The sequence below is a fragment of the Theropithecus gelada genome, chromosome 1 (assembly GCF_003255815.1).
Source record: "Theropithecus gelada isolate Dixy chromosome 1, Tgel_1.0, whole genome shotgun sequence".
Taxonomy (NCBI): domain Eukaryota; kingdom Metazoa; phylum Chordata; class Mammalia; order Primates; family Cercopithecidae; genus Theropithecus; species Theropithecus gelada.
Window position 1 is genome coordinate 94712967 of NC_037668.1, and position 16648 is coordinate 94729614.

General features: G+C 37.2%; 1 protein-coding gene across 1 annotated transcript in view; it reads right to left on the reverse strand.

Moving 5' to 3' along the window:
• The window catches only part of WDR78 (WD repeat domain 78), a 105532-nt gene that overhangs the window by 43959 nt on the left and 44925 nt on the right, over positions 1–16648 (reverse strand). The window contains 3 exon segments of the mRNA XM_025393022.1: positions 1528–1683; positions 9616–9755; positions 13895–14051. Of these exon segments, the coding sequence (XP_025248807.1) occupies positions 1528–1683; positions 9616–9755; positions 13895–14051 (453 nt within the window).

A 16648-nucleotide genomic window follows, 5' to 3' on the forward strand; every position in this document is an offset into this window, starting at 1 on the left:
TCTCTTAGAAAATTAACTGTTCTTCATTATAAACAACTTTCAGTAAAACGTAACTCTAGTCTACATGACCATAAACATACTTAAAGAACTATGGAATGAACATAGGCCACTTATTGAAAGTTAAGATTCAAAGAGACTAGTAAATGAGATTTTTAAAAAGGAACAAGTTGAAAGGTCTTTGGGATCTATAGTCTCCTAAGGAAATGTAGTCAATTATAAATAAGATAATTGTTTTCTGGAAATTATTAATTCTCTTTAAACTTGTTATTTCAAAATACTTATACTTACTGATTTACTGAACTTGAAAATATTACATTTGTTTTTGGGTCAAAATTAGTGAAAGTAGAAACATTTCCATTTAATTTAAAAAATTTGCCAAAGCTTCAAAAAATGTATCAGGTTTTAGTTATTCTAAAATAAGGACCATCACCTAAATGCAGTAAAACAATTTTGTAAGAAAAAGATACATTTCAGAATAGGAAAAGTAAAAGTAGATAACTATAAACTATTCAGAAGGGGAATTGAGCAAACTTCTTTTTTTTTTTTGAGACTGAGTCTGGCTCTGTCGCCCAGGCTGGAGTGCAGTGGCCGGATCTCAGCTCACTGCAAGCTCCGCCTCCCGGGTTTACGCCATTCTCCTGCCTCAGCCTCCCGAGTAGCTGGGACCACAGGCGCCCGCCACTTCGCCCGGCTAGTTTTTTGTATTTTTTAGTAGAGACGGGGTTTCACTGTGTTAGCCAGGATGGTCTCGATCTCCTGACCTCGTGATCCACCCGTCTCGGCCTCCCAAAGTGCTGGGATTACAGGCTTGAGCCACCGCGCCCGGCCGAGCAAACTTCTTATAACTAGTCTTAGTAAAGCTTCTTCCACATTGCGAAATTTATTTGGAAAGTTACAACTTTGTATTGATTTTAATTATAACATTTCATCTTAAAAATTAAAATACTAGAAGCTACAGTTATAGTGGAGGGTTTCTCAACCATGGCAGTACATGTACTGACATTTTAGGTTGAAAATTCTTTGTTGCAGGGACTGTCCTGTGTACTGAAAGATTTTCTGCAGTATCCCCAGTAGATGCCCTCAGTCACGAAAAACAAGAATGTCTCCAGACATCCAAATGTTCCCAGGGGAAGTAAAAGAGCCCCAAATTAAGAGCCACTGTTGTTAATGTATAAATCCATTTTAGGTTGTCATAGAGCTAGTATACCTTTTTCTCTTAAGTAATCTAATTGAAAGAAAGGGAGATAGAAAATAATGGAACTCACACGTATGAAACAGGGTTTAAGAGCAAAAGGAAAGGTACACTAGAGAAAGAGACAAACTGAAAATTCTTGACAGATATCCAAGAAAAATGTAAATCTTTCAGTTAAGTCTAAGACCACGTGATAGAGTAATAGTGCTATTTCTGAGTAAAAGTTGTACTTTTCATGGTCCATCAGAAAGAAAACATTGTAACTGCCAAAAAAGAATGTATTAAAAATGCCATGTTAAAGTCATTCAAAAAAACTAAAATAAATGAAATCTCACTTTTTTCTGTAGTGCTCCCTGGCAATCTTTGGTCCTGATCTTTAGGAAGTACATTTGTTTCACTACTTGACTCAACCACAGATGGTTTTACTGATAAAGATAAAAGTTCCATAGCATTGTAAGAATCATACAAATCCCAGGCAGTGGACATTATGCCTAAATAAAGAGACAGAAAGGTAAAAATTATTTTAAACCAAATTCCAACATTTTAGCTTTATAGATAACTAGTCACAGAAAAATCTAAGATAAGAATATCTACTGTTGCCTGATGCAGTTGCCTGTGCCAGCTGCTTGGTCCACCTGAGGCAGGAGGATCACTTGAGGTCAGGAGTTAGAGGCAGTAGTGTGCTATGATGACACCTGAGAATAGCCGCTGCACTCTAGCCTAGACAACATAGTGAGATCCTCTCTTTAAAGAAATTAAAAATTAAATAAGAATATACTGTTTATTTTTAAAAAATACTATTGTTTTACAATATAACAGGAAGTGGATAGAAATGACAAAGAAATACATCATGAGGATACCTCAAGACAGCCTTAGTCATCACACTATTAGTATCTACAAACACTTTAGTGCTTTAAGGATAACTCCAAATTATCTTCACAATATCTTCTGACCATCATACCTCCCTCCCCTCTACCCCACACTTGTACAGCATAATCTCATTGGTCTGTCATTGTAGGGCTGCCTTGGTGATATGCATCTGGGCAAATATGTTATAACAAGACTTTTATGTTCCTTTACTTATGTTTAATACATAATATATTGTCAACTGTTTTATTCGAAATTATAAAAACTTTGAAGCAGTCAAGATGTCCTTCAATAAGTGAATATATGAGCAAACTGTGGTACACCCATCCAATGGAATATTATTCAGTGACAAAAATAAGCTGTCAAGCCATGTAAAAACACAGAGGAGGCTTAAGTGCATATTGTTTAGTAAAAGGAGCCAGTCTGAGAAGGCTACACATATTGTATTTTATGTTAAAAATAAAATCTCAAAATTCATGCCCTAATGTTATGTAAAAGATGGGTAATAATGAATGATTGCGACTTCCCGATTTTATAATTATATACTATTAAAGAAAGCTTATTTTAACTGGTATCAGAAAAAAAGCATTCCAAACTGTGCCTTTTTTAAAAGCATTTCTCAGTGTAATACATGTTTAAATAGTTGTTAAAAGGCAAAGAAATGCAGGTGTCGACAGATGGAGATTGCTAGCAAGAGGTAACGCACAGGTGATATGGGCAGTTCAGTTACAGCATCTGCTATAAAAGAAAAAAACATTTAAAAGAGCAAGCTAGGCCAGGCGCGGTGGCTCACGCCTGTAATCCCAGCACTCTGGGAGGCCGAGGCGGGCAGATCACAAGGTCAAGAGATCGAGACCATCTGGCCAACATGGTGAAACCCTGTTTCTACTAAAAATAGCTGTGCATGGTGGCAGGCACCTGTAGTCCCAGCTACTCCGGAGGCTGAGGCAGGAGAATCGCTTGAACCCAGGAGGCAGTGGTTGCAGTGAGCTGAGATCGTGCCACTGCACTCCAGCCTGGGCAACAAAGCGAGACTGTCTCAAAAAAGAGAAAGGAAATTATCAACCCAAAAGTTAGGAGAGTGGATACTTCTGTTAAAGGTGGCTAGAAGAAAGAGGGTTGTGATAGGACAGTGTACAGGGGGCTTCTAATCAACGGGGGATGTTCTATTTCTTAAACTGGCTGGTGAGTACATGGTGTTGATTTTTTCTTTACACATGTATGTATTATATGCTCTTCTGTTTGCAGTATACATTTCATAATAAAGTTTAAATAATGAAAGACAGTTTACACTAAAGAATTGAGATGCAGATTAATTAAATATTAAGATTTTATGGATGCTGGGCGTGGTGGCTCACACTTGCAATCCCAAGCCTAGCCAAAATAGTGAAACCCCATCTTTACTTTGGGAGACCAAGGCGGGCAGATCACTTGAGGTCAGGAGTTTGAGACCAGCCTGGCCAACATGGTGAAACCCCATATCTAATAAAAATACAAAAATTAGCCCGGTGTGGTGGCACGTGCCTGTAATCCCAGCTACTTAGAAGGCTGAGGCACGAGAATCGCTTGAACCTGGGAGGCAGAGGTTGCAGTGAGCCAAGATTGTGTCATTGCCCTTCAGCCTAGGTGTCAGAGCAAGACTCCATCTCAAAACAACAACAACAGAAAGATTTTACAGATAAATAAAAGTGTACCTTTTCCTTGCCTGATTTTGGATGAAACTGGAAGAGATGCAAAAATCAGAGAAATGGAGATCAAAACATTACCTTTATCACTGATAAGTCTAATTGAAAAGTGTAGCCTTAAGTCTGCAACTAAATGGACTTCCTAATTCTTCCTTCCAGAATATAGGGGAGAATTACTAACCAATAATTGTCACAGCTAGAAAAGCACAGACTTCCTCCATAGGTGTAAGAACAGCCCAGATTGCATGCTTTCTGCAAGTGAACAGACTTAACAAAAAGTGACTCAGCCAGAAATGACTGCGCTTCATTCCTTCTTCTAAATTCTCTTATCAAATTAGTCACTTCTCTTTTCCTGAGAATGAGGAAATAATGTATAGACAGAGGCCAAAAGTGTTAATGTAGCAGAAGTTCTTTCTGTAAAGGTTCACAAAAAGGGAGGAGTAAGTTTTCCCTGACAGTATACATATAGTCACTAATGATAAAGATGGCATTTCACATAATTGAGCTTCAACTTAACTATGAAGGCCTATTGAAAAGGAAAGCAGGAACTGGATTAAGAATGGTAAAGGCGGCAGGATGTGGTGGCTCATGCCTCATCCCAGCACTTTGGGAGGCTGAGGCCAGTGGATCACTTGAGGTCAGGAGTTTGAGACCAGCCTGGCCAAAATAGTGAAACCCTGTCTCTACTACAAATACAAAAATTAGCTGGGTGTGATAGCAGGCGCTTGTAATCCCAGCTACTTGGGAGGGTGAGGCAGAGAATCACTTGAACCCAGGAGGCAATGGTTACAGTGAACTGAGATTGCCCCACAGCACTTCAGCCTGGGTGACAGAATGAGACTCTGTTTCAAAAAAAAAGAGTAAATAAGAATGGTAAATGCAAGCTAGATGCAGAAAAGAATTCAGACCGATAATATACCTAAGTATTCTGTCCTCAGGTTAAAGAGATTGTATAATGTCAGCAAGCATCTAAGGTATGATAGTGATCAATATGTCAATCTCATGTTTTAATGTAAATTGGTTGCCTTCTATGTTTGGTGAACAGCTGAAATCCTAGCCTATCAAGTCATTATCCTTCTGGGAACTACTATCACCTCACTCCTATGTCAGATCTCCTGTTCAATGTACTTTACTGTCTTCTTCTATTTTTGTTTCACAGTTGGTTTTGGTTGAGCACATCCTTGACTTCTTAAAAAAGTATACAGGAGAGGTAAATTATTTTGATACTTTGCATATATGAAAATACCTTTATTCTATCATCATACTTGATGTTTGGTTGGATGTAGTATCTAGACTGGAAATTATTTACCTTCTAAATTTTGAAGGCAGTTGTATTAGCCCCTTTTCATGTGGCTATGAAGACATACTCAAGACTGGGTAATTTATAAAGAATTTTAATTGGCTCACAGTTCCACATGGCAAGAGAGGCTTCAGGAAACTTACAGTCATGGTGGAAGGCATGTCTTACATGGCAGCAGGTGAGAAAAGTGAATGACGAGCAAAGGGGGCAGCCCCTTATAAAACCATCAGATCTCATGAGAACTCACTACTATCAAGAACAACATGAGGGTAACCAGCCCCATGATTCAATTATCTCCACCTCTTCCCTCTCACAACATGTAGGAATTATGGGGATTAAAATTCAAGATGAGATTTGGGTGGGAATGCAGCCAAGCATATCAGCAGTGTTCCATTACATTCCTGTTTCCAACCAGTCTGATGTCTTGTTCTCTACACTGACCTATTTATTTTTCTCTCTGGTAGTTTGTGGACATTTTCTGTCCCCCTCATTTTAAAATTGGTAATACGCTGGCACTTGTTGTTCCCCTTCAATCTTCCAACTTTTGATTTTCAAGTCTGAGAGGTTTTACTGAATTATCTCCTCCCCTCCATTTTCTATTTTAGGAACCATTATTTACTATTGAACTTCCTGGATTGGTCCTCTAATTTTATTGTTTCTCTTGGATTTTCCATCCTTTGTTTTTCTTCTCTACTTCTTGGAATTTTTTGTTGTTGTTGTTATCTTCCAAACATTTTATTAAGCTATCAAGATCCTTTTATTCTTTGAATTTTTTTTTTTAAAGAACATTGTGTTCTTGTTCCATGAATGCAACAGATTCTGACAGCGTTTGCTCAGTTTTGGGGGCATTTCTGTGGAGGGACACATTGTCAGAATTACCTACTCTGTCATTTTTGCTGCATTATCCTAGAACTATTTTTTTTTAGTTAATGCTCCTGAGGTAGCTAAGTAGACACTGATGTCACCTACAAATAATGACTATTTGTTTTTGAATCCTTATAAATATTAATTCTGTTGCTGTCTTACTGCAATAGTTGGAACTACCAAAACAAAGTTGAAGAGTTACTGTGATAAATGACACTATTTTCTGGTTCTTATATTTAATGGATCACAGCAATTATTATCTCTAGTGGTTCACCTGCAAGCAAAAATTTTGCTTTTTATTTTACATATTTTATCAAGAAGAACCATACCATTCCTGTACAGATAATTTCATCAGGAATGAATGCTGAACTATATCAACTGTTCTTTTTGGCATCTACCATTCTTGTTTCACATTAAACCTATAAATATGATTTTGTAATGATGGATCATAGGTTTCCTGATATTTAATAATCTTTATACTTCTAGAATAAGTTGTTACTATAGGGATTCCTAATGCCTTGAGGGTTCAAATTTAGTACTACTATATTTTTAATTTTTCCACGTATCTATGAGATTAGTCTGTATTTTCTTTGTCATGTTTTGTTAACCTTGTTTTAAAAACTAGTAAATATCCTAATAATTTATATAACTTGGAGCAATTTAAATAACATGGTGTGATGGTTAACTTTATATGTCAACCTGACTGGGCAGAGAATGCCTAGCTAGCTGGTTAAACATTGTATCTGGGTGTATCTCTGAGGGTGTATTCACAAGAAATTAGCATTTGAATTCGTGGACTGAGTAAAGCAGATGGTTCTCCCCAGTGTGGTGGGCATCACCCAATACTTTGAGGGCTGAATAGAACTAAAAGGTGAAGGAAGGTTGAATTCACTCTCTGCCTGATTACTTCAGTAGGGGCATCAATCCCCTGCCCTCAGTACTCCTGGTTCTCAGGTGTTCAGAGGTAGACTGGAATTGATACCATTGGCTCTTCAACTCTCAGGGCTTCAAACTACCATATCAGCTTTCCTGTGTCCCCAGTTTGCATATGGCAGATCATGGTACTTCTCAGCCTCCATAATTATGTAAGCCAATGCCCTGTAATAAATATCTCTATAAATAAATTCTAGATATAAATTATAAATCGGCCAGGCACAGTGGCTCATGCCTGTAATTCCAGCACTTTGGGTGGCCGAGGCGGCCAGATCATGAGGTCAGGAGATCAAGACCATCCTGGCCAACACGGTGAAACCCCGTCTCTACTAAAAATACAAAAATTAGCTGGATGTGATGGCACGCCTGTAGTCCCAGATACTTGGGAGGCTGAGGCAGGAGAATCGCTTGAACCCAGGAGGCAGAGGTTGCAGTGAGCCGAGATTGTACCACTGCACTCCAGCCTGGCGACAGAGCAAGACTCCGTCTCAAAAATAAAGAAATAAATCCTAGATATGAATATATATATACATATTCTATTGGTTCTGTTTTTCTGAAGAACCCTAATACACATGAATATTATAAAGTATTCTCACATTTACAGAATAAACCTCTAAAGTAATTTGACCTTTATCTAGGCCATTTTAAAGGGGTATATTTTGGTAAAATTTTCCCATTTCTTTGAGTTAATGTATAATTCTATTATTTCTTGGGAAGTTTTGATAACTTTGAGTTCCATAAAGAATCATTCTTTTTTTTATTTTCAAATATTTTAGCATAAACTTACATACAGTAATCCATTTAAAACATTTAAACCCTTCACTTTTGAAAAAAATATGAATAGTTTTCCTAATATGAATTGGAAATCTAAAGTTACATACAGTAATCCATTTAAAAATATTTAAACCCTTTACTACATATTAATATTTGGAAAAAATATGAATAGGTTTCTTAATATGAATTGGTTAAGGACAAGAAAAAGTTACTAAATATCATCTAGGAATTCACTTTTCTGGGTCCATCCAAGTTTGCACCAATTAAGAAACTGACAAGGAATAAAACAGAGATCAAAATTACCTTTATTACTGATAATGTTTAGATCAGCTGATACAGTTTAGATGTGCAGCAACGAGCCTGATAACCACAGGCCTAACAATGTTGAGTCCTCCCCCTATAAGATGTATAGCATGGAGAAACCCATCAGAATTTGTACTCCTTTCTGCCAGCAGGCTACCAGAAGAGGGAAAGCAGGGGAATAACCATACATCCCAATGTATGGTTATTTACCAATCAAGTAAGTCACACCTCCACTCCTAAGTAGGAGTGAGTGAGATAATAGAAAGAGATGGAGATAAAGATATCAATTCATGTTCTTTCACGTAAAAGAAAACATTAGGAGTAGGGAGTAAATGCTCTCACCAATAAGATGTATGCATATTCTTTGATTAAAAGCAATAGTTAATTTTTTTGCTAGGGGTTTGTTCTGTTAATCTTTTGTAAAAACTAGCTTATAGTTTTGCTGCATAATAAAGGCAATTAAGAATAAAACCAGCCGTGGCTGGGCACGGTGGTTCATGCCTGTAATCCCAGCACTTTGGGAGGCCAAGATGGGCGGATCACCTGAGGTCAGGGGTTCGAAACCAGCCTTCAACATGGTGAAACCCATCTCTACTAAAAATACAAAAATTAGCTGGCCATGGTGGCGGGCACCTGTAATCCCAGCTACTCGGGAGGCTGAGGCAAGAGAATTGCTTGAACCCGGGAGGCAGAGGTTGCAGCAAACCAAGATCGCGCCATTGCACTCCAGCCTTGGTGACAAGAGCGAAACTTTGTCTCAAAAAAATAAAAAAATAAAAAAAAAGAATATAACCGGCCGGGCACAGTGACTTGTGCCTGCCATCCCAGCACTTTGGAAGGCCAAGGTGGGTGGATCACCTGAGTTCAGGAGTTCAAGACCATCCTGGTCAACATGGTGAAACCCTGTCTCTACAAAAATACAAAAATTCACCGAGCATGATGGTGGGTGCCTGTAATCCCAGCTGCTTGGAAGGCTGAGGGGGAGAATCGCTTGAACCCAGGAGGCAGAGGTTGCAGTGAGCCGAGATTGTGCCATTGCACTCCAGCCTGGGCGACAGGGTGAGACTCTGCCTCAAAAAAAAAAAAAAAAAAAAAAAAAAATTGGACTATAACTTTGCTTGTAATTACTTCTTTGGCTACATCCTAGAGATTTTGGCTACGCAATGTGCTCAGGGTTGTTAATTTGTACACATTGAGAAGTGGTAAGTATAGTAGTTAAGTGCACAAGCTCTAGAACCAGAACAGTTAGCAAACTTCTCTTTGCTTGTTTCCTCATCTATAAAATGGGGAAGCATAATAGTATGTACCTCATAGGGTTGCTGTAAAAATTAAATCAGTTAATATATGTGAAGGACATAGAATAGTGTCTGACACATTTAAAATGTTAATAGTTATGGCTGATATTATTTGTGACATAGTAAATAATCAGTTTATATAAACTTTTAAAGAGTATAAAGTTCTATGACATAGCATGCATAAAAATCAAGATGAATAATTATATCATTCAAATCTACATATTTATTACTTAACATGTCAAATTCTGAAAGTTATAGATCACAGTGTCCAACTATTGTTGTGGTTTGGCCAAATTATTTTTATTTTTGCTTTATATATTTCAATATTCATTTGTTGATTGACAGACTCAAAGAACGTATATTAGAACATTATAGTTTATCAAGCAGAATGAAACAAATTACCTTTATCTTCCATTATGATTTTATCACACTGAACATCTTTATTCTTTGGTGCTCCATTGAAAGTCTGCATCATCCTTTCAACATATAGGTCATTGCCTAATCTATTTCTACAAAGGACTTCATAATTCTTGTTCCTCTGACTGTAAAAAATAAAATGTATCCAACTCATTATTAAGAATCATCACCACACAAATTATCGCTTTATATTATTCTTTTCCTTAAAATTACTTTCATTAATGTGGCTTGCACCAAAAAGTGAAGTGAGAGTTCAGAAAAAGCCTTAGGAAAAGACTGCACTAAATGACCTCCAGAGGACTCTTTTATACTCTATTTCCCAACATCCCTATTACTTTCGGTACCTATCAATAACATGCTAGTACTAACTCCATGTAGGTTTTAGTTCTGAATATTTTTAAATTTTCCATTACTTCTTTGATGACCCATGAGGAATTTAGAAATGTGCTTTTAAACTTCCAAATGTGTATGTAAATGTGTCTGTTTTAGTTGAGATTTATGTTACTAATTTTTAACTTTATTACATTGTCCCCAGAAAATTTCATTTGTATGATTCTATTGTGAAATTTTTGAGACCTTGCTTCGTAGCTTTATGAATAGATAATTTTTAATAAATGCTGCATGTGTGCTGAAAGAGAGTGTGTTCTCTAATTGTTGAGTGCAGAAGTCTGTATCTGACCATTAAGCTTTTATTCAAATTTTCTATATCCATACTAATTTGTTCTCTGGTTGACCTACCAACAATTAAGAGAGGTGTGTTTAAATCTCCTACTTTAACAGGATATGTATCAAATTTCCAATTTTTGCTTCACATGTTTTCAGGTTATTTTATTTATTTATTTATTTATTGAGACGGAGTCTTGCTCTGTCACCCCGGCTGGAGTGCAGTGGCGCAAACTCAGCTCACTGCAACTTCCACCTCTCAGGTTCAAGTGATTCTCCTGACTCAGCCTCCTGAGAAGCTGGTACTACTGGCACAAGCCACCACACCCAGCTAATTTTTGTATTTTTAGTAGACACGAGGTTTTACCATGTTGACCAGGCTGGTCAGGAACTCCTGACCTCAGGTGATCCACCTGCCTCGTCTTCCCAAAGTGCTGGGATTACAGGCATGAGCCACCGTGCCTGGCCCATGTTATTTTATTAGGAATATTCAAGTTCAGGATTACTATACCTTTCTATCATTACGAAGTACACTTTATCCCTAATAATGCTGTCAGTTTAATTGTTCCTCTGTAGGTGACATGTTTTTTAAAAATAGTTTTCTCTTTTTATTTTTTAATGAAATTACTTTTAAATTCCAATGCTCTTATTTATCTATTTATTTATTTATACATAATAATAAGAGATGTGGTCTCACTGTGTTGCCCAGGATGAATTTGGACTCCTGGGCTTAAGCTATTCTCCGGCTTCAGTCTCCCAAGTAGCCAGGACTGCAGGTATGTGCCATTGTGCCTGGCTTCCTTCTACTTTTAAAATCTTCTCTTTTTATCTGGTATTCTGGAATGCCAGTACAATGCACTGAGAACATTTCTTTTTGAATATTTACTTTTATTTAATCCTATTTCTGTGGAATGGTGTCTTTCAACAGTTTGGGAAAATCCTTCCCCACTCTCTGAATGGTATCTCTCCTCCATTCTTTATATTCTGCCCTTTTTGAACCTCTGATTACATATATGTTAGACCATTATTTTATTGTCACTTTTTTTTTTTTTTTTTTTTTTTTGAGAGAGAGAGTCTCACTCTGTCCCCCAGGCTACAGTGCAGTGGCGTGATCTTGGCTCACTGCAACCTCTGCCTCCCGGGTTCAAGCGATTCTCTTGCCTCAGTCTCTGAGTAGCTGGGATTACAGGTGGGTGCCACCATGCTGGGCTAATTTTTGTATTGTTTGTAGAGACGGGGTTTCACCATGTTGGCCAGGTTGGCCTCGAACACCTGACCTCAGGGGATCCGCCTGCCTCGGCCTCCCAAAGTGCTGAGATTGCAGGCATGAGCCACCATGTGTGGCCTATTGTTAACATATTTTTTAACTTCGTTTTCACACTTTATATCCCATTTTATCTCCAAACTTGATTTTGTATAATTTATCCAGATCCTGTCTAATTCATTAAATCTCTATTCAATTATGTCTAATGTTTAAATCAGTTTACTGCATATTTTCAACAATTACATAAACCACTTTAAAGTTCTTTTTAGATATTTTTCCAAATACAGGTCATGATTTCTGACAGTTTATTTATTTTGAGACAGAGTCCTGCCCTGTTGCCCAGGCTGGAGTGCAGTGTTGTGATCTCCATTCACTGCAACCTTCGCCTCCCGGAAAAGCAATTCTCGTGCCTCAGCCTCCTGAGTAGCTGGGATTACAGGCGCCCGCCACCATGCCCAGCTAATTTTTGTATTTTTAATAGAGACAGGGTTTCACCATGTTGGCCAGGCTGGTCTCAAAGTCCTGACCTCAAGTGATCCACCTGCCTCAGCCTCCCAAAGTGCTGGGATTATAGGAGTGAGCTACTGCACCCGGCCTGACAGTTTCTTAATGTTAATCACGTTTTAACTCTGTCATTTATTTGTTTAAACATTTCACACATTTTATATTCTATATCTGATAATATAATTATCTATAGCCTTCAGGATTTATACCAAATTCAACCTGAGGGAATTCTTCTCCTTCTCCTTCTCCCTCTCCTTCTCCCTCCTCTTCTTCTTCATCTTCTTCTTCCTTCTTTTTTTTCAGACATGGTCACATGGTCTCTCTCGGTTGACCAGGCTGGAACGCAATGGCGTGAACACGGCTCACTGCAGCCACGACTTCCTGTGATCAGTCAAGTGATTCTCCTACCTCAGCCTCCTGAGCAGCTGGGACTATAAGTATGTAGCACCATGCCTGGCTAATCAAAAAAGAAAAAAAAATTGTAGAGATGGGGCTCTCGCCATGTTGCAGGCTGGTCTCGAACTCCAGGGCTCAAGCCATCCTCCTGCCTTGGCCTCCCAGAGTGCTGGGATTATAGGCATGAGCCACCACACCCAGCTGATCTGAGGGAATCTTAGGAGCCAAACTGGTAGTATGCTTTCCTCCTGAGATTAGTGTTTGCTTCTGACAATAGGGAGTTGACTCTACTGGCCTAGGAGCAGTTGAGATAATTGAGCTCCTTTTGAGAGTCTTGGCTTAACAAAAGAATCTCTCTTTCAGCCCTTTCAATGTAAGGGTTGGGAGAACCCAAGAGTCATCACTGGTCTCCAGATCCATGTGTTCATGTTAACATTTCTTCCCAACATTTCTCCCTTTCTGATTTCAAAGCAATTATCTGTCCCTTTCTTTTTTCCCTCTTTCCTATTTTTTTTTTTTTTTTTTTTGTCTGAGGAACTTTCCCTTCCTTCTTACGAGTTTTTAAAGGTATGCTATTCATGATCTAATATGTACTATGTTTTATAGTTCAAACCATATTATAATATTTTATATTTTGAGAAGGAATAATACCCTAAAATTATTTTACTGATGGAGTTTTTAGTACTATAAATCCTATTCAAATAATACTTTAGGTAAAATAATCAGAATAACTATTAATAATCTACTTATAGTAACTATATTAATTTTAGACAGAGGAGAGTGGAACAAGAACAATTATCTGGGATAAAGAGGGATAGTACAAAATGAAAAAGGGGTCAATTCTTCATGAAAACATAACAGTCCTTAAATGTGTATCTGCCTAACAACAGACTGTCAAAATACTTGAGACCAAAGCAAACTCTATTTATATTCATTAATAAAGAGAAAAGGAAAACTTCTCTAATATAGTAAATTCATTTATTTACCCATATTTTCCCTTCCTAAGTTTTAAATATTAGGTTAGTGCAAAAGTAATTGTGGTTTTGGCTATTACTATAAAAGTGTCAGTTCTTTCTTTTTAAATTGAAAATGATTTATATATGTATAAAAGTAAAAATAATTAAAACCTATATAGAGACTTGGAAGCCTATTTTGTTATTTGGCTTAGAAGTTCGCCTAATTATTTAAAAATATGGTAAAGCTATGGGCTCTTCCTCTAGAAAAATTTACATACAACATAAACATTTACCTTCCATATAAGTTCACATGGCACTTATATAACTTTGTATATAATTTTGTAGGGAATATACAATTTCCCCCCAAACCCCCTAGTGTATATCCTGGAATCCCCAAGAACCCTTCACAGAAACAAGGATAAGAACCCTTGGCTTAGCATTTGAATTACAGAAACAATGTAGACAACTGAACCATACATACGTTACTTTCTCAGCTTCTTCAGATTCTACAGAGACCATGACTGTGGGCAAGTCAAAAAATCTCAGTGTTTCTGTCTCTGTGAGTATTATCTCTATATTCTTCTCCAGGTCTTCTTTTGTTACAATTTTTTCAGGTGCTGCCCTTATAACTTGCAAATCTAAAATACATGACTTAATTAAAATCATTTACTAATTGCTATTTCTAATTTGCATTTTTCCTTCTAGTCACCAAAATACCATACTGGGTAATATATTGCAGGTGGTCAGTATAGTCAAGGAACAGGCCAGGTTGTGAGATATAGTCTATTCAACCTTTCTGAAGCCAAATTGGATCCTGTAGGCCATAAACAGCCTTCCTTGCTGACATAACAAGCCTACCCCAGTCTAATACCTATACTCATAACTCTAAGGGTATTCCATTATTACTATCCCACAATATTAATTGGGAACTGGGGTTAGTGACTGTCGGTACCACTCAAGAATATGGAGGCAAGTATATTTAGGGGGCATAATAAGCAACACTTCTTTCAGCCGTGAAGTTAACTTCTAATTCGTAGCTTTAGCAAACTTTTATCCTTCATTTGCTCTCCTTATTAGCTGTCTTTTAATTTAGATGTCATTCCATCTCTAATCATCTTCACCAGGGGTAAAGACTCTACTATATTAGTCCTGGTTGACTATAGAAGTAAGATTGGAACCAATGTCCATGCAAATAATAGAGTGAAAATAATTGGCCATAAACCTTTAGGACAGTCAGAACTGGATCCAAGGTCCTTGGAAAATCCCATTGAGAATTGAGTTTCACAGCCAGGAGAGTTTGGAATTGGTTATGTGGGTAACAGCCACAAGAAAGTATATAAGTGAGAGTTCAGTGTTTTCTACCAACAACAGGGTATACAGCAGACATTCATGAGCCTTTGGGATAGGTAAAGCTTGGACAGCTTTAGGAAAACTTAAGAATGTCTCAGTCTTCTCTCTAAAAGGTTCAGAGCTGAGAAAAACACCTTCCTCATAATCTAAAAAAAAAATACAAGTTATTAATTCCAAAAACCAATCATGAACATTTTTAATGGCTAAATAAATTATGGTATACCCATCTATGACTATTAACTACTAAGTAATTTAATAATAAAAATTTTTGAAAATATGTTCTAAAATGTTAAATGACAGAGCAGACCAGAACATGATCTGCACTATGGTAATAAGAATGTAAAATATTATGCAGATAAACAAGGTCAGCAAACAGAAAATTTTAAGTTGCAAATCTTCTTTAGTTTTGGGTGATTCTTCTTTTTTTAATATTCTTTAATTTTTACTATTTGTGTAATACATTTTAAAAATAAGTAAAAGATTTTATTTATATAAGTAAATCTGACTAAGACAAAATAAGTAAAGAAGTAAATGAGTTATCCACAAGAACAAAATTTGAGGTATATGTAGTCCAAACTTTTTGTCAATGAAGAAAATAAAAAACAGAGGTTAAGTGAAAAGTCCACACAGGAATACTAGCAATTTTAAAACTAGCGTTTCAGGCTCTTGATTCTCTGAGGTTTCTTACTGTTAGACCACCAGATCTTCCTTTGCGATTTAGTTATATATACTTCAAAGTAGCATTGTGGCAAAGACATGCTAATTATAAAAATAAATGATCTTATATTAGATATATTACACATATAGAACCTAATATAGTAACATCTCAGTTATTATGGTTGGGAAAAGTAATAGTCTAGTCAACCTTCTTGATTGCAGAGGAACTACCATTCATAGACAAAGCCCTGGGATGGCAAGTAGGATTTTTGCCTGGAGTTCTGTATCACACATTTCCTAAATGTTGCTTGAATTTAATATATATTCAGAAACTACCCCCAAACCACACTCTTTACCCATAGAATCTGTCTATTTCATGGGTTAGATCCCCTAACTCTAGACTGGCTGTACCACAGATTTTGAGTACACCTCTCTCTCCACCTAGAAAAGTATCACAGTTCTATCAATCTGTTTTGCCGGCTCCTCTTGACTGCCAATGATGGAGGGAACATCTACACTCCTGATGGTTCTTCCCAGAAGAGGGAGCTCTAGCCTAGTATGACAATCATGGCTCCTCTCCACACCTTTACTCATGAAGCCCCTTGAGAGGGTTAGGGGAGTCCTGAAGTGGTCTAGAACCTTTCATGAATGGGTGGGTAAGTCTGTCAAATTTGAGGGTTTAACAGGGGACTTTTATCCACAATGTGATATTTTGGCTCCAATTCATCATATTTACCCTTACCATATTTTTCAATTAATTCAGAACAGAGTAGGGAAAAGGGATGCAATTGTTTGGCTATTCTCAGAGACCCCAGTAGAGAACAACCTATGAAGCCTTCCTTGGCCTCTACTTTAGTTTCAATGGGCCCAATACAATTACAGTATAATTGAGTCACAAAAGCAGTTTATTCTTCCTCCTTTCTCCTCACTTGTCAAAGGTATCTATTAGTGAGTTATTTATTAACTGAGAGCATCCAGAGACAACCTGTGCATGAGATGCTGTTTGGCCCCTACCTTGCAATTAAAACCACAAACTTTTCTAAGCACAAAACTCCTTTTGGTTTTATGGTAAAGCAATGGTTCTCAAACTTTACCATGCATCAGAATCACCCAAGGGCTTAACAGTAATTGCTTGGGCTTACCTCTAGACTTTTTTTAAACATTTGGTAAACTTTGTGTTTTAGAATAGTTTTAGGGATACAGAAGAGTTGTAAGAATAATTACAGTT